At 35.3% G+C, this 18,120-nt stretch overlaps 1 protein-coding gene across 2 annotated transcripts; it reads left to right on the forward strand.

Moving 5' to 3' along the window:
- Positions 1-1,168: 1,168 nt before the first annotated feature.
- LOC124941396 lies at positions 1,169-17,846 on the forward strand. Of its 2 annotated transcripts, XM_047481708.1 has the most exons (27): positions 1,169-1,323; positions 1,396-1,564; positions 1,962-2,042; positions 3,255-3,392; positions 3,914-4,024; positions 4,105-4,155; positions 4,242-4,342; positions 4,643-4,736; positions 4,862-4,981; positions 5,070-5,327; positions 5,456-5,534; positions 5,632-5,720; positions 5,805-5,888; positions 6,723-6,797; positions 6,909-6,956; positions 7,700-7,795; positions 8,301-8,521; positions 9,780-13,156; positions 13,245-13,324; positions 13,880-13,960; positions 14,891-14,962; positions 15,048-15,156; positions 15,230-15,284; positions 15,990-16,118; positions 16,201-16,318; positions 16,767-16,852; positions 17,357-17,846. In XM_047481708.1, exons 2-27 carry the CDS (start codon positions 1,400-1,402, stop codon positions 17,727-17,729), a joined length of 6,291 nt encoding a protein of 2,096 aa, XP_047337664.1. In that variant the 5' UTR covers positions 1,169-1,323; positions 1,396-1,399; the 3' UTR covers positions 17,730-17,846. The 2 variants fall into 2 exon arrangements, with proteins under 2 accessions (XP_047337664.1, XP_047337665.1); XM_047481709.1 differs by lacking the exons at positions 1,169-1,323; positions 1,396-1,564; positions 1,962-2,042; ... (1 more) ...; positions 3,914-4,024; positions 4,105-4,155 and having other exon boundaries at positions 4,333-4,355.
- Positions 17,847-18,120: the final 274 nt, after the last annotated feature.

An 18,120-nucleotide genomic window follows, 5' to 3' on the forward strand; every position in this document is an offset into this window, starting at 1 on the left:
ATTCAAATATTGAAAGCGAGTTAATGATTCACCACATAATAGGGCAATTGAATATCTTGATAATCTAATGAATATCCTTGTCATATTGACAAAGTACTGAATGCACAGTCTTCAGATGAAAAACAAAATAACAGATTACGGCTTACAACAACTATTGAAATCACTCGGTGGCTCACTTTGCAAGCGTGTGCATTGAGAGGGCATGACGAGTCTCCATCTTCTAATAATCCTGAAAATTTTATTGAAAAAAAAACGGAGCATAGAAAGTTAAATCTGAGATGCAAGTTGGAATCAGCCCCAAGTAATTTTTCACCCTGGCTCCGCCCCTGCATGAAGGAGATGTATCGTACTCCAACTTGGTTGTTTCCACCGTTTGTCTAGGGTTTTAGCCATGAGATTTGACGACAAACTTATATAAAAATAGATTTCTAGGGGAGCGTTCTGCCTTAGTGGGAACACTCGTGCGAGCAATTACTACTGTGAAAAAATATGTTAACCCCCTCAATTGGGTGATTTTTTTTATTAGATCTTGTTACTTTGAAATATGACGTTGTTCTTTCATTTCTTTGGGTCACTAGCCATAAGCCAATCTTGCTTGAAATCTAACGGTGTTCTTTCCTTTCTTTGGGTCACTAGTTATCCGTCAATCTATCCGTCAATCTTGCCCTTTAATCTTGTGGAGAAACACATTTGATGAACAATGTGGAATCAAATATGTTAGTTCTCGAATATATCAAATGGGCTGTGATGGTTATCTTATGTTCTTTAACCGATAACTATTCATTGAACAAATAGGTTCAATCGAGATTTGTTCATAAGGGGTTTAACTACTTATTCTCTAAAATTCGGTAGTCAAAGTGGTTAATTAACGATATAAATATTTTATTTATTTATAAATGTCGCGTAGATAATAAGTTAACGAAGTTTAAAACCGTTAAAACAAAAATTAATTTAGATAATTTTAACAATAAAAACCTTCGATTTTAAAAGAATATTACCTAAATCCAAATTTACTACTAATAAGAAACTCCAATATAACATTTAAATTTGGGCTAAAATTATGATCCAATTATCCAACAATTGTTATTAGAAGAGGCCCATGATCGCGGAAACAGAAAATAGTCCACCATTTAGCAAAGCTCCCGTTCAGTGAAAGAGCGCTCTTTCACAGTCCATAATCTTCAATACTAGTCTTTCACATTTCTTCTTCTTCTTCAATTCAGAGATCCGAATTCCAGAATCGTATCAGCTAAAAGTTGATATCGGAATTACAGTTGAATCGTGAAGAAGAAGAGGAAATCCTCATCACTTCCAGTGATTTTTGTAAGCAGAAGAGGTATATATACAAGTACAAATATACATACATATAGGTGAAAGATTGTTACAATCTTACAGAGAAATGGAAATGGAGTTAGAGCCTAGGGTGAAGCCTCTGTCATTCAAAGTCAAAGGAGTTTCTCGAGAATCGCCGTCTCAGAAAGCAACGCATATCCTCGACGCCGACTTGAAGAACCATTGGTCTACCGGTACTAATACCAAGGAGTGGATCCTCTTGGAACTTGATGTATGTTTCTCTTTCCTGTTACTTGAACTTCATGCGATTAATTGTCTAGCATGAATTTGATCTTTATTATGATAATTGAACTTGAAGCATAGGAATAGGTATGGAAGATGAAGTTAGTTAGAGCTCATTTGAAATGAATGTTGCGTTGTTCTTACTGCTTCTTACTGGTTGTAATCTTTACAGCATCCTTTTGGCTTGTAAATTGAGTTTTCTCACAATTGATAGTTCAAAGATGTCAAAATTAAATTGATGATATCCGTTGAAAGGTTTAAGAAAGTTTCCATGAACAATCTTCTTTTTAGTTTGGTGATTGCTTTCACGTTGTTACAGTATTATTTGGTCCTTTTAATCAGTATATTTCTTTCGATATAGACGTGCTTCGTTTTCTTGATTGCAGGAACCTTGCCTGTTGTCGCTGATTAGAATCCATAATAAGTCTGTTTTGGAGTGGGAAGTTGCAGCTGGCTTGCGGTATAAGGTTGGGAAGCTGAATTTGTTATTACTTGAAAGATGAAGCTGTTAAAGTAATAGTTGTTATCCCCTTATAAGGATAATATTTCCCCTAAAATGAAGATTAGAAGTTACATTATAAATAAACTGCTCTCTAGTTTTTGAAAGAGTAATTTCTGCAGTATAGAAGTTTCGCCAACGTAAAAATAGTTTTGTGTAATGTTATTTTGACCTTTGTAGTAGTTTCTTACCACGGTTAACATTAAGATAACATTATCTAATAACTAATTTAACATTAAGTTAACAGTTAATATTTGATTACTATTTCCACATTGAATATACTCCCAATTATAGCTTAGGGTATTTGATTTCCTTTACGGGCTTAGATATACGGCCCAATCAGAAGTTGGGACATGCATTTTTTAAGTCTGACTCGACCCTAAGTTCTTTCGTTTGTCAACATTAATACTCAATTGCAGGTCGTTACTTGATTTATTCTCTTTTTGTTTTGGTAAATTTAAGACTTGTACATATTAGAACATAGAAGTGCCAGAAATGGGAAAAGATGACTCGTCGTAACTTGAATTGTTGCTTCCAAATATGCTCAATTAAGATACTTGAAGGTTCTGAAAAAAGCGTGCTCAGAGTATAATTGGCTAGATTTCCTATGTAAACCTACTTTTTTTTCCAACGACACATTCAAACTTTAGAAAGCAATTGAGAAAGAAACATTGTTACCGTGCTTATGTTCTAATACACACTGTTTCCTCTCCAGGCCTATCGTTACTTGCATCTTTTCCTAATCTACGCAGAATATAAATAGGTTTCTGTCTTTTAGTTATTAAATTTTTCTTGTGTCTAACAGAAGCTAATCGCACTGTTCTTTATTTCAGAAGGATTTTTCTTCCCACATTTTTTTCCCTTGGAGCTTCCAATATGAGAAATTGTTGGTTATACCCATTCTTAACCTAAGCATAAGTGAAACCTTTAATATTATCAACATCTGCTTGACTTAGAAAAGAATCAAGTTGATACATGTTTCTATAAAAATGCATAGTTGTGTACACCCACTGTATCACCCACACCCCTTGTATCAGACTAGACGGTTGGGCAAACTTTATTTTATTTGTGTACGACCAATGTTTTGCGAATATGTTGCCTACATTCTTTTAGAGATGTTATGAGTCTCATGACCTTGGAGTATACCACTTCATCTGTCTTACCGACTACTGTTTTCCAGCCAGAGACATTTGTAAAAGTTCGCCCACGATGTGAAGCACCTCGGAGAGACATGTCATATCCAATGAACTATACTCCATGCCGCTATGTACGAATATCTTGTTTGCGGGGAAATCCAATAGCTGTTTTCTTTATCCAGGTAATTTTGTGATTTCTTTTGGTGCTTCAGGCTCTGGAGCAACTGCATTTTGCTATATTTATTTGCTTTTGGCAGTCCTGCAGTTGATATAAGCATTGCATCGACATTGATTAAAGAATTCGTTTTTCTAGGACCAAAATGTGTTGGTAATGAGTTTGATACGTATTATAAAATGGTCTATGACAATCATTCATCTGTTATAAGTGATAGAGGGAGGGAATTTGGAGGAGGGAATGAGGGAGGGATTGATGTGATATCACCTCATTAGTTGCAAAAAGGAAAAAGTGTGAGGAAAGAGAGAGAAATTATTTTATTTTTTCAGCCAATTAGATATCGTCACGTCATTCCCTCACCCAAATTCCCCCCCCCAAATTCCCTCCCCCAATCATTTCTATATGGCAATAGATGCTTTTCTAAAAAAAAAGTAGGAGGGTGTCCTCGTATGTTTTAAATTGGCAGAGTTTTACCATTTGTATTTTGAAGTGGAGTTTTTAAGATGTTGCGCTATCATCACGTTGCAGTTGATCGGTATTTCAGTTCCGGGTCTTGAACCTGAGTTTCAACCAGTTTTTAATCACCTATTGCCGAAAATTATATCTCACAAACAGGACTCGCATGATAAACATCTTCAGGTGGGCTATTCTGTAACTGATGTTATATGTAAAGAATTTACTTTATATCTACCCGTGTACTGATGCAAGTGAAAATACAGTTGCTTCAAGACATGACACAACGCTTGGCGGTGTTTCTTCCCCAGCTTGAGGTACCTCTAAGAAACCAAATTTAACTATGTTTTGTATTTATTTTCTACGACACTTTACTGGTTTATGAATCCATTTACTTTTGCAGACAGATCTTAACAGCTTCCAGGATTCTTTTGATACTACTTTTTGCTTTCTTGCCATGCTTTCTACTCAATTTTATCCAATTCTTCATTTAGTCAAGGAAAGGTTGGTGACACAGGTGAAAAGAATTTATACTTTTCCTTTAGTGCTTTCAGCCCCCCGAGAATTTTGCACTTGTTAATAGAATATGAAGATGATATGCATTCACATAGATTCCTATCTCTATATAAAATTTATTGGTTGTAAATCAAATTTCTTTATAGGAGTTTTTTAATTCATTGACTGGCGTGGTTTCACTCCTCTCCATAATTGATTTGGAATATTTTGCAGCTTCCTCAGTTGTTACAGCTTCTTATAAAGATAGGTGGTACATTTAAGCCATCATTTTTCTTGTAATGACTTCAGGGAAAGTGCTAGATTGTCAGGAAGTGGAGTGGACCCTGAAGCCTCTAAAGTTAATCAACCCTCATCAGCTCTAACAGTTTCCTCAAATTTTGAGGTAGCTACTTGATTCTTCTTCTAGGCTTTCTACAGTTGGTCATGATATATATTTTTTCTTATTTAATATGGCAAGGGATAAAACGGAGGGAAGGTTAATTATATTCTTTTCTTATTCAATGCCAGCCAAGGAGATCACGTAGTATGTCACCTTTAGCCACTTCTGTCATTTTCCGGCCTGATGCTATCTTCACACTATTAAAGAAGGCATATAAAGATCCCCATTTGGGATTTGTTTGCAAAATGGTAAATTTTAATCTTAGTTATTCCCATTTCTGTACTGCAGTATCTTTATCCTCTTTCAAGTTATAATGTCTTTTTTGGTCTTTCTCAGGCTGCAGGTCTTCTACTGAAGCTGATAGGCACCGAACCGCATCAAGAAGATTCTTCTAGTTTTCCAGAGGCCATATCTTCAGATGAGCCTTCTAAGTTTGAACTATCGAATGCTCCAATTATAGTTGATTACTCAAGCTTGCTTGGTGATGAATTCCAACTTCCTGAGATTTGGCTAGATCCCAGCTATCTTAATGTTCTAGACATTGGAGCGGTTGAGGAAGCAATGATACATGTTCTCTATGCTTGTGCATCACAGGTTTGTTTTAAAATTCTTCATAATCATCGAAAACCAATTAGTCTATATTGCCAGTATTTTTATACAGTAAAATTGATCAAATAAACCATCAATTTATAACCTTCTTATTTCTCCCTTTTGTCCTTCAGCCTATTCTCTGTAGCAAGTTGGCTGATAACTCTTCTAACCTCTGGTCTGTGCTTCCACTTCTACAAGCATTACTTCCTGGTACAATGGTTTAAGTTGAGTTTGAATATATGTTGAGGTTCAGTAAGATACTTCTTTTGGTGAATCTATCTAATATATGGCTTTCATTGTATTATAGCACTTCGTCCTAATTTTAGCACCCAAGATCATGTTGATGAAACGTTCTTGCAATGGAAGCAACCATATGTCCAGCATGCTTTATCCCAGGTTGTTCACCTGATTGATTCCATGCACCCTAGGTCTGTTTCCCATTAAAGATGAGAGTTTAAATAGTGTTTGTTGTAAATGCAGATTGTGGCCACCACGTCGTCTTCTGTTTACCGGCCATTGCTTCATGCTTGTGCCGGCTACTTGTCGTCATTTTCCCCATCACATGTTAGTATCTCTTTCCCTTAGAAGTACATAATCCGTTTTTCCTATAATCATAATTGTTTCCCTCTCCCCCCCCAGTTAAATCAAGAAAGGAAATAATACCTAGTCTTTAGAATGAATGAAGGCAATCAAACCACCATATTTATATCATTGTGATGTTATGTGGCACTGGTATTTTCTGTCTGTCTTTAGTTACAATATGGTGCAAAATGCATTTGCTTTACCTGGTTACCTAGTATCTTGTCCCTTGAACTATTTTGATCTTCTTACTACATCGTTGAATGATCTGTTTGTTGTTTACTAATCATTCTTCTAACAAGGAAGGTCATTCACATCTACAATCTGTTCTGCATATTAGAATAGGAAAATGTTACAGTTGTCTGTTAAGCATTTTTCAGATAAGCAAAACTGGAAACACTATTTATTGTCCAAGTAAGAAGCAAAGCTGAAGCGTTTTCTTAATTTGTTGCACACACTTTTTGTGGATTTTGTTTTATATTTTATCGTACAAGTTCTTATTTTATACCCAGGTAAGAGTTGAATATGACTGTAAGTGATACTGGCCTTCTCCAGGTAGCTGTTGTGTTATCTGTTGACTGTTATAGATTGTCTGGCTTTCAGGCATGACATGTGGTATTAGGTATTTGCATATCAGGGATGCCAAACTTAATATATTAGGCATATGTATGAAATTAAATCCGCAGGTCGTAGATTTCTGAGATATGTAGTTACATAAACTACAATAATCATATCATCATTATTGTTGTCATAGTCAATAGAATAATTCAGTTTCTTCTAATGTATACAACTGGCTTTGGCCTCATTTCGTCCTAACAGGCGAAGGCTGCTTGTGTTCTCATTGATCTTTGTTCTGGCGTGCTGGCTCCATGGATAGCTCAAGTGATTGCAAAGGTTAGTGAAGATAATTGTCTAAGCAAGAAGTATACTTCTATTTCACGGTTTGTTGCTTCATTTTGTTAATATGTCTGGCATACAGCCTAACTTTTTGTCTGGTTTTAATAGGTAGACTTGGCCGTTGAGCTTCTGGAAGATCTTTTAGGTGTTATTCAGGTAACATAAAACCTTCATGCAGTTTGAAGTGGTTTAATATTTTACGAAGCTTCCAATGGTTTGAAGGTTGGGAGATTACATGAACACCTTCATATTTACTGTAGTATATATTCTAAATCTACTCTTACAATTTCAAGTTCTCTTTGTGCCGCTTCAATCTTCTATCTTATAATGCAATGTTTGACGCCACTTCATTATTATATGTATTAAAATCTCTCTTGTGGTTACATACTCATTCAATCCTGATCTAACTACATATGTATATCCATGGCCTTTGAGTTTTTTCATGTGTATATCCACTATATCTGCTGATTATTGTTCACTAAAATTATGGATAACTCTCAAAGATGGGTTTAAGTGTTGTATCTTTTGGGGTTGTCATACTTCTATTGTGCACACATTCTTTGTAATGTTTATTTTCTACTTGTGCATTGTCTGAAACCTTATTATAGGTTTTTAACAAATAATTTATTGAAGATGTTTTGCTATGCATCACAGTGGAAGAGGGTCAGTGAAATATGTATGACCACCACCACTTTTATTAATTTTAGAATAGAACAATTAATAGATGTAAAAGGAATGCTTAATATGACCTTCCAGATTGTCTCCATTTACTATTGTAATATTTTGGCATTTCTAAAGTAGCAGTTGTTATCCATCTAAGACTGCCCTAGGATTGCCTCCTGGTTTATGGTTGATGCTAGATGTTTGAATCTCTTATTACTGTTTGACATACATGTTAGGGTGTTCATCATTCTATGGCACGTGCTCGTGCAGCCCTCAATTACATTGTGTTGGCTTTATCAGGGCAGATGGATGATATAATTGCAAAATATCGGGTACGTCATCCTATTCTTGAACAGCCTTCTCCTTAGATTGCAGCTTTCTTTGCAAGGCCAGTCTCCATTTCTTTTTTAAACAGTGCCAAATACTTGAGCAACAAATATGTTGTTTGACTTGCTTCAAAATTCTATTTTTTTAACCGTCATATTATCATATTACTTGAATAATTATATAATAATCTTCAATATTGAGTTAAAATAATATTGTCTTTTAAATTTAGGACCTATAAAGAAAAGGTGACAAGAATCCCCTTGCTCTTTTACTGGAAAACAATGGAGGGGTATTCTAATAAATGTGGATAAAAAATAAATAATGTGGTGTGAAAAAGTAATGATTTGCTTGAGAAATCTTGGCATCTCTATCAACATAAATCGGACACAATGGTTGCTTAATATGTAAATTTGTATGAAAAACCTAGTTTTTCAAAATCCTATCCTACCATCTTTTTCTCATTTTATTTTTATTTTCACTCTATATAAGTTGTCTTCATATCGATGTCAGGATTTCAAACACCGGTTACTCTTTCTGGTGGAGATGCTAGAGCCATTTCTTGAACCATCTTTGACCCCCTTAAAGAAGATTATTCCATTTGGGAACGTATCTTCAGTTTTCCAGGAATACAATTGTGAAGTTGCACTCAAGATCATCCACAGAGCAGTGAGGAAGCCTGCTGTTCTTCCTTCACTGGAATATGAATGGAGGCGTGGATCAGTTGCACCTAGGTAATGTAAATTTGTAACCTTTTATTTTTGCCAGTGATAGTGTCATGTGCTATATGTTTCCACAAGGAGTATTAGTCTCTCTCATGTCTACTGTCAGCTTTAAACCTTTGTAATGGAAATTGACCACCCACAGTGTGTTATTCTGTCATCTGTTACTACTCTTTAAGGCCATGGGCAATGTTATGTAATAGTTAGGCCCACTAAGAGTAGTATATAATGGGTAACATTAGGGTTATGATCATTATGAAGTGAAAGAATAAGAAGAGTGTACAACTCATGTCCGGTTATTGAGGATTTCTCCAAGTCTCTCATCTAAAGTCTCAGGCCATTCCTTTCCCAACTCTTATTGCTATCATCCCACTCATTCGACTTGTTACATTGTTATCAGAGTGGTCATCCTTGGCCATTCAATATATCTTTCATTTCCGTGCAAAAAGAAAATTTGTGTTATATCTGTGACTCTGTGTGTGAATCAGCTTCTTCACTCTACAAGTTCAGTTCATTGTCTGCTGCCTGAAAACTCGAGTCGATGGCAGCCGCAGCTATGACTGGTTCTCGTGTGGACGCTAGAAGTGGAGGGGGAGGCATTGTCATGAGTTATTATTCTGCAAGGCCATGGGCCATTTAGTGTAATAGTTAGGCCCATTAATAGTAGTATATAATGGTACGATTAGGGTTAGAATCATTAGGAAATAAATGAATATGAAGAGTGTAAAACTCACGTCCGGCTATGAAGGATTTCTCCAAGTCTCTCATCTAAAGGCTTAGGTCATTCCCTTCCCAACTCTTGCATTCTATTATCCCATCACATTCCCACTGTTACATAGTCCCTGTGAATGATGTGTTTATTTTTTATGGTAACCACTTGAAAATGACTTCTTGGTTAAATGATGTTTAAAAGGTGAAATTATGCATACTCCTTTTAAGAAAGATGTCCCTTTTGATATAAATGGGGTGAAATTATGCAACCATTTCCAACAATAGTTGCTAATCAAGAAATGGTTCAAAAATAGTAATTGAGCACATTAAAGTAGCAAGTACAGGTAGAAAGTTCTGCATTAAGAATCTTAAATAAAATTGCTTATATATTTTACGCAGACAATACACATGTACAACTTGAAAGATTCTTACGATGTGCTAACTCCATTGTGAGATTTTGTCATGAGCATTTCCAATTTGCATTATGCCAAAAAACTATATATATATATATATATTCTTGTTGCTGATCATGAGACAAATTAATTTAATGCCTATGCAGTGTACTGCTCTCAATATTGGAACCACACATGGAGCTACCATCTGAAATTGACCGCTGCAAGCACTCTGGTTCTGAGTTGGAGCGTTTCCCAGTCACCTCTTCTAAGAGTAACAGCCAAGACGATGCTGATGGAAAGACAGATATATCTTTAACTGCTGTGAAAATGGATGTTATAGAAGATGCCGCTCTCTTTTTTGCCCCATCAGAACTGAACAACATATCACTAAGTTCTCTTACCGGCAGTCCTACTCATAAAAATTTGGATGCAAAAGATGAAAATGCAGATTCAGAGAAAAACGACATTCAAAAGGATTTAGATAAAGTAGCTCAGAATGGGTTTATGCTGGAGAGTAGTCCACTTTCTCTTGATTGGTCTAACCTGTATTTTGATCACATACAACTTATGAACTTTAGAGATTGTGAGTTGAGGGCTTCTGGATTTCGGCGTTTGGCCTTAGATTTGCACTCGGAGCCCGAAATTACTTCTGAAAGTCATAATGCTGCAATAGATGCTTTGCTCTTGGCTGCTGAATGTTATGTTAATCCCTTCTTCATGACATCCTTCAGAGAAAATAAAGAATTCAAGAATATGAAAAGAAGTCAACCAAATATTGCTGGAAACTTTGAATTTACAGATCAGGGTAGGATCTTGGAGAAAAACGGGAATCTCTTGGAAACAGTTGCTCATCTTGAAAGCCAAAGGGACAAAATTGTTCTCCAGATTCTTCTTGAAGCTGCCAAATTAGACGGAAAATATCAGAAAATAGCTGAAGATGACCAAACATGTCCACTTTATACTGAAGAAAATGAGGAGTTTATAAGTTTGTCTCAGCATGATGATTTATCTATGGATGCTCTTACTTTGGTTCGGCAAAATCAGTCACTTCTGTGCAGTTTTATAGTCCAGCGATTGCAAAAGGAAGAACAATCAATGCATGAAATTCTCTTGCAATGTCTTTTGTTTTTGTTACAGTCAGCAACCAAGCTATCATGCTCACCTGAACTTGTAATTGACATCATATTAATTTCTGCGGGGCACTTCAATGGACTGTTAACTTCTTATTACCAATTGAAGGAAGGAAAGGAGGGGAAGTTAAATTCAGAGAAGATGCATCTATTACGTCGCAGGTGGATGCTTCTTCAGCGGTTGGTAAAAGCTGCAAGTGGTGGTAATGATGAGGGGCTTGGATTGTCTATCAATAACAATTTTCGTTTTGCAAATTTAATTCCTTCATCAGCTTGGATGCAGAAAATTCCTACTTTCTCGTCTTCTACCTTTCCCCTGGTCAGGTTTTTTGGTTGGATGGCAGTGGCTCGTAATGCAAAATTGTATCTTAAGGAAAAACTCTTCCTTGCGTCAGAACTATCACAGTTAACAAAGTTGTTGACTATATACACTGATGATCTTGCTCTAGGTGATTGCATTGTTGAACAAAACGATAAGAAAATAAATGGAGATTTGCATGCGAAAGAATCTAACGTCCTTGAGAAAGCTTCTGAGCTGAATAACCAACAGCATCTAGACCTGTCTTTTCGTGTTGTATACCCTGACATTAGTCATTTCATTCCAGACATGAAAAAACAGTTTGAAGGTTTTGAGGAAAGCATCCTGGAGGCTGTTAGTTTACAGCTGAGATCTTTTTCCTCTGCTGCTGTGCCAGATCTCTTGTGTTGGTTCTCTGACTTATGTTTGTGTTCCTTTATTCAGAAAGAGAAGGGCTTATCTGTAAGTCCAAACAAGTCCATCTGCTTTATGGGTTTAGCTGGAAGGAATGCCAAAGCTATAATCCTATATATACTTGAAGCCATGGTGATGGAACATATGGAGGCAATGGTGCTTGAGGTTCCTAGAGTGGTACAGGTACTTGTTGCACTTTGTAGAAGCACAATCTGTGATGTCTTGTTTTTGGATTCTGTATTGCGATTGTTAAAGCCTATCATATCGTATTCTCTACATAAGGTGTCCCATGAGGAAAAGCTATTGACTGACAGCAGCTGCAATTTTGAGTCTTTATGCTTTAATGAGCTATTTATTGACCTTAGACACAATGACTCGGATAAAGGTACTCCACTGGAAAAAGAAAATAACAGAGCCTTGGCGATTTTTGTTCTCGGTTCTGTTTTCCCCGATTTGTCATTCCAATGTAAAAGAGATATTTTGCAGTATTTGATCAAATGGGCGGATTTTGCTATATTTGAGCCAACAAGTTATTTTAATGATTATCTGCGCGCATTTCAGACTATTATGGAAAGTTGCAAAATATTGCTAATTGACACAATAAGAGTACATCATCCTGTAATGACTGATAATGTTGCAGAATCACGATCATGTTTTCTGATTGATATCTGTCGCTCTTGTCCGATTGTGGTGCCTGAGCATGAAGAGGATAAAATCGTCGATCAAAGAGTTTCTCCTTTATCCGTGGAAGAAATAGAGCTCTTTTCAAATGACTTGGAGAATCTGATTTTGAAGCTCTATCCAACGATTGAGCGATGTTGGATGCTTCATCACCAATTAGCTTGCAAGCTGACTCTGGAGCTAGCCCATTGCTTTATTTATTCAAAATGTTTAGCTTCATTTATAGGTGACAATTTAGCTGTTGACAGGTTTCCTGACTACTGGAGAATGTCCCTCAAAGGATTTTGTGAAACTGTTTTGATTTTGCAGCAAACCCATTGCTGGGAAGTTGCGTCAACGAATCTTAATTGTGTACTAACAGTGCCTTGTTCTTTATGTTTGGGAAATATGTTTGGCACTATAACGTCTGCTATTAAAAACTTTTCCTATAACGCACCAAGATTTTCATGGAGAGTGCAGACTGATAAGTGGTTGTTGTCATTATTAGAAAGAGGTATCCATAGCGTTAATGAAAGTGAAGTCTCCTTAGCGTCTCTGCTCGGTTCATTGCTTAGCCATCCTGAGCCTGAGCAATGCTTTATTGCCCTTAAGAATTTGGGAAGACTCGTTGGTCAAGAAGCGGATGATGGGAAGCTATTTTTATCTTCTAAATCTCTGTTGGACTCTGATATTCCCACTTCTGATTCTATTCTTTCAGCATTGGTCAGAAGTACATGGGATCAAGTGGCTCTGCTCGCATCATCTGATATGTCACAATTGTTAAGGACTCGGGCATTGGCACTTCTTATTGACTTTGTTCCGTTTGCTGAACAGAGGCAGTTGCAATCTTTTCTCGTGTCAGCTGATTGCGTCCTTCCCTGGTTCGGAAAATTTGCACATCCTATGTCTGAAGGGCTGTTGGCAAGACTTTCATTAGGTCTCCTTGCTTGCATTTGTCTTTACGCCCCAGCGGAATATATTTCTCTTATACCGGAAAATATTTGGACAGTTATTGAAACTTTTGGAACATTGAATACAGGTAGAGTTTGTATCTAATAAGAAATGTTTTATGCTCCTAAATATTGATATTTTCTCCACTTTCCTCCCTCTTAAATGTGCGTGTACAGAAGCTGAGCTCAAGATTCCAGAGAGGAAAGTGTGCCAAGCATTATGCAGACTGAAATCTGAAGGGGATGATGTTAAAGAGGTAAGCATTAGTTTAATATTAGGGAAACCAACTTTTTTCCAGATTAGGGCCTTGTTTCTTTTTTGATTAGGGGTCAACTTTCATTAAAATAAATTGGATTGCAAGGAGCGGTCGTTTACATCTTACAATGATTGAAAAAGATTTTAAAAACGCAGGGAATGATAAAAAAAACAGGTTATATCCATGGTTTGATTTGGCCTTGTTTGATCTGGTGTTATTTGAATAACCTAGTGGTTAATTTGTAAATAACATTGTTTGATATAGGTTATAAAAATCAGGTTATTTGGGTAAAAAGATAGAGTGAATATTTTATTTATTTTTAAAACAGTGTATTTTTTGTATTTTGATTATGATTTGAATGATCTGATGGATGAATAGACCGTTGATTGGATAGTGGGTTATTCGGAATGAATCTCAAATAACCCACATCAAACAAGGCCTAAATATCTATAGACCACAGTTTATAAACTTTTCTATCTGTTAATAGTTTCCTCATGCTCTGTTTCTCTGCCTTTCACTGACCTTATAATTTTCATTTTTTTGCTGTCCATCAAGGTGTTGAAAGAAGTTCTATGTTCAAATTCTGCAAAAGAACCAAATGAAGAATTTGGGAGTACGCGTGAATCAATTCTTCAGGTAAAATGTTATTGCTTGAGCTTTATGTTTTGTGTCAGTCTTTTTTCTGCGATTTGGCAATTTTCTGACTATTGTATATGCAATAAATTTTTTGTAATGAATCTATTATAGCCTTCAGATTATGGTTAGTAATAAGGTGGGTAGGTTGGAGGAAAGGTGTGAAAGTAACCATAGGAAGTTGGCTATTGAACAAAATCATAGAGACTAAAAATTGCATTGGCTGGATAATCTTGATTCTAGAGCTGAATCGTAGATCTAGCATCTATAAGAGTCCCTAGATCTTGTTCATGAAAATTCACACAGAGAAATACACATGTCAACACACCCCATTTGCTAACACTTGTAATTTTTGTTTTTGTATCCGGAATCAGACAAGAAACAACCAATAAACTTTTAAATATCTCTGGCTAAGTTTAGTTTCCAAACATAATCTCATATACGTTTTTGGATCCAGAATTATTTTATACACATGTTTCCAAATGGGGTCTATTGGCTTGATAAAAAATGTAAAGCTTCCTTGCTTGGACCCCTTAAAAATCAAGTTTAGTTTTTAACCATGTCAATGCTCATGTTGTTTCGGAACATGTCTTGGGAGTTGTTTGATGTAGAGTTATTTGGAAATAATCTTAAAGAAATGATAGAGAGTGAATTTGGAAGAGGGAATGAGAAAGAGAATGACGTAACGCAATTTGATTGACCCAAATATTTATTTGATATTTTAAAAACTGTACAAAGAATTCCACTGAAAGCATTTTAATTCTAGCATCCTCCATGGAGTAAACTCAAAGAATAAAAATAAGGGTTTTTGATAGGTTGATGGGGTGTTGGATTTAATTGAATATTCTGAAGAAGCTAGAAAAATTCATGATGACTTATTTCTCATGTCTAGTTTTTATATTCAATTGTCTTTTTCCATTTTTGTTCCAACAGGTCCTGGGAAACTTAACTTCTGTGCAATCATACTTTGATTTATTCTCTAAAAGATCTGATGAAAAAGCTTTGGTAAGTTATATCATTTATATATAAAAAAGAATTCTTGACTTCTACGCCTCTGCTTCTGAAGTTCCATTCATATTACTTTGTGTAGGAACTAGAGGAAGCGGAAATGGAATTGGATCTTCTCCAGACAGATCAGGAAGTACAACACGAATCTCCTATTGGGATCAAAGAGTTGAAAAGACTTCCTATTTTCGCCTGTAAGAATATCACACACTTTGACAATATTTTCCAGTTGGTTCGTTTGCTTATTTTTCTCAGTTGTTCATGCAGCTTATGTGAAGGACAGTGATCGTCTCCAGAAAATAAAAGATGAAATTCACTCCATGTATGTATTCTGCAACCTTTTTTCTTAAGAATAATTACATTTCAGGTTTCATCCTTCCAAAGACCTTTTGTAATCTCGTGTGGTAGGAATATTGATATGAATTATTGATTATTATGTGTGATTTAATGTTGATATGAATTATGATTCACGCAAACATTAGGGATTAGAACTAAATCCCATATTAACCATTGATTTGATTGGATTAATCCACATGCTTACATTTAGAGTTTGTTTGATTTAGAGATTTTCTGAAATAATCCTATCACACAAGGACACGTGGTCGGAATATTAGCTTAGTTTAGAATAGGATTATCATGTGTGATTTTTATAAAAAAAATCTTAAACCTTTGTTAATATGAATTACGATTTACACAAACATTAGGGGTGAGTTAAAACTATGGGGGAAACTATGGATTGGGTTAGAACTAAATCCATATTAACCATGGATTTGATTGGATTAGATTAACCCCATTTGTTATGAAATGTTTTGTGCTAAATAGAGCTTATAAATCGTAAGGGTTGGGAACACGTGCTCTCAATTTCGCATAAAAAAAATACTCATTTGCATAATTTTAGAGCTTGATTGATGTAGGGTTTTTTTCCTGAATTTTTTTTTTGAAAAGAAAACCTTGTTTGAGCTCTATTTTTACAGTTGGCACAAGAAATTCTTGCTTACTTTTTTCCATGTTTGCGTTATTTTGTCAGAGAGAAGAGTAAACTAAGAGAAGAGATATCAGCTCGAAGACAGAACAAGATACTTGCAAGAAGTGCTCGTCAAAAGTACTTGGAGGAGATGGCTCTTCGAGAAACAGATCTCCTTCAGGAATTGGATAGGTTTAGTTTTAACATCATATTATTATGTATAGCTTATATTGAATTGCAGTTCCAAATAATGTTTGAATTATGAAACGCTCAGGGAAAGGGCAGCTGAGACCGAAAAGGACATTGAGAGACAGCATTTGCTGGAACTTGAGCGAGCTAAAACAAGAGAGCTTCGTCACAATCTTGAGATTGAGAAAGAAAAGCAAGCACAGGCAAAGCCTCTCTAATCTCACAAATCTATTATTCAATTTTCTTTCTTGTTTCTTTTTAAAAAAAAAACTTCATTACGCTCCCAATTCAATATGAATGTCCCATTTCCATGGGAAATAACCGGATAAATACAAGGAATGACATTGTCAGTTGTTACACATACATAAAGGAAAACTTCACAATTGTTTTTTTTGCTGGAAAATGTCAACTTTTCATTAAAAAGAAACAAAAATACAAAATGGCGAATAAGATGGAAAAATGTGAAAACATCACAAATAATTTATGTTTTCGGAGTGTGGAGTGTTTTTGGCGTTTCTTTGCTCAAATATTCTTCTTGATCATAATCTTCATTCTATTGGCGAATAGTTAGTTTTATGTATAAAGTTAACCTTTTAGATCTCTCGGATCAATTTGTTATGGATGAATCTCACTTTTTCTCTTATTCTATAGAGAGATCTTCAACGAGAGCTAGAACAAGTAGAAACTGGACTTCGACCATCGACAAGGCGAGATTTTTCCAACTCCTCTCACAGCGGGTATGCTCTTTTCTCTCTCATTCTAAATTAACAAACAAAGTATAGAAAATAATATTTATGATTTATGAAAAAACTAATACAATGGAAATCAGATTATTTGAATCAAAAACATTAAGAAGCTTGTTTGATCTTGGGTTATTTGAAAAAATATTGGGTTGAATTCAAAGTCTTGTTTGATCAAAAAGTGGGTTAAATTATTAGAATATTTGTTTTTATTTAAAATTAAAAAATTTATAAAAAAAAAAAATAGAATGAGGGTTAAATTTTATTGTTTTAGTTGATGAAAACCTGAAAACAAGCTCTAGAATTATGGTTTATATTGATTGATTGAGAACTCAACCCATAATAATAATCGATTGGACTAACTTTGGGACCCATTTGGAAACACTTTCTAGTAATCTAGATAATGAGAAACTATCGATAAATTTTTTAATTTGTGTCTGACCATCTGAATCCACATTCAGATGAGATACTTAAGTTAAATACGTCAAACTCTGATTGCAGGCGAAATCGAGACAGGTTCCGCGAAAGGGAGAACGTAGGAAGAGGTAGTAATAGTAGTACTACTATTGAACCAAACATAAGAACAACTCAAAACGAACCTATTAACCGAACATTATCCTCCACTCAACTTCCCACCACCATTCTTCAATCAAGAGATCATCGTTCCGACGAATGTGGAAGCAGTTATGAAGAAAACTTTGAAGGAGACACCGGTAGCATTGGAGACGGTGATCTTGATGGACAGTTAATCGGAATGGGCGGTGGGACTCAAAGAAACTCATCGAGAGGTGGAAAGTCGAGACAGGTGCCAAGGGGCGATCGAGAAGGTGGGAGGCGAGAGGGGGGAAATGGGAAGTGGGAAAAGAAACATTGATTGGATTATGAGTTTTGTATTAATGATAGGAAGATTAAGTAATGTTTTAGACATAATCAAAAACAAGATTTAATGAGGCTCTTGTCTATACTCCCTGTATCCTTAAAAACTAGTTTTCCAATTTGGGTATTAGAGGGTTAATGATAGAATCATTTTTAGTAACTATTATTATTATTATTTTGAACAAATTATTTGAAAACATAAGTTAATAGTTTTAAATTTTAGTTAATATGTAGTTATGTCTATAGATATAATTTAAAACAATCCATAGTAGATATACTTTTATTATCTTGTAATTGCTTAGTTAATTCAATTAAGAAGTCAATTTAATTGGTTGTTTTAATATGCATTTGTTTTTAAACATGGGTTATTTATTTGAAAAAAGTATTCA

The sequence above is a fragment of the Impatiens glandulifera genome, chromosome 6 (genome assembly GCF_907164915.1).
Source record: "Impatiens glandulifera chromosome 6, dImpGla2.1, whole genome shotgun sequence".
Taxonomy (NCBI): Eukaryota; Viridiplantae; Streptophyta; class Magnoliopsida; order Ericales; family Balsaminaceae; genus Impatiens; species Impatiens glandulifera.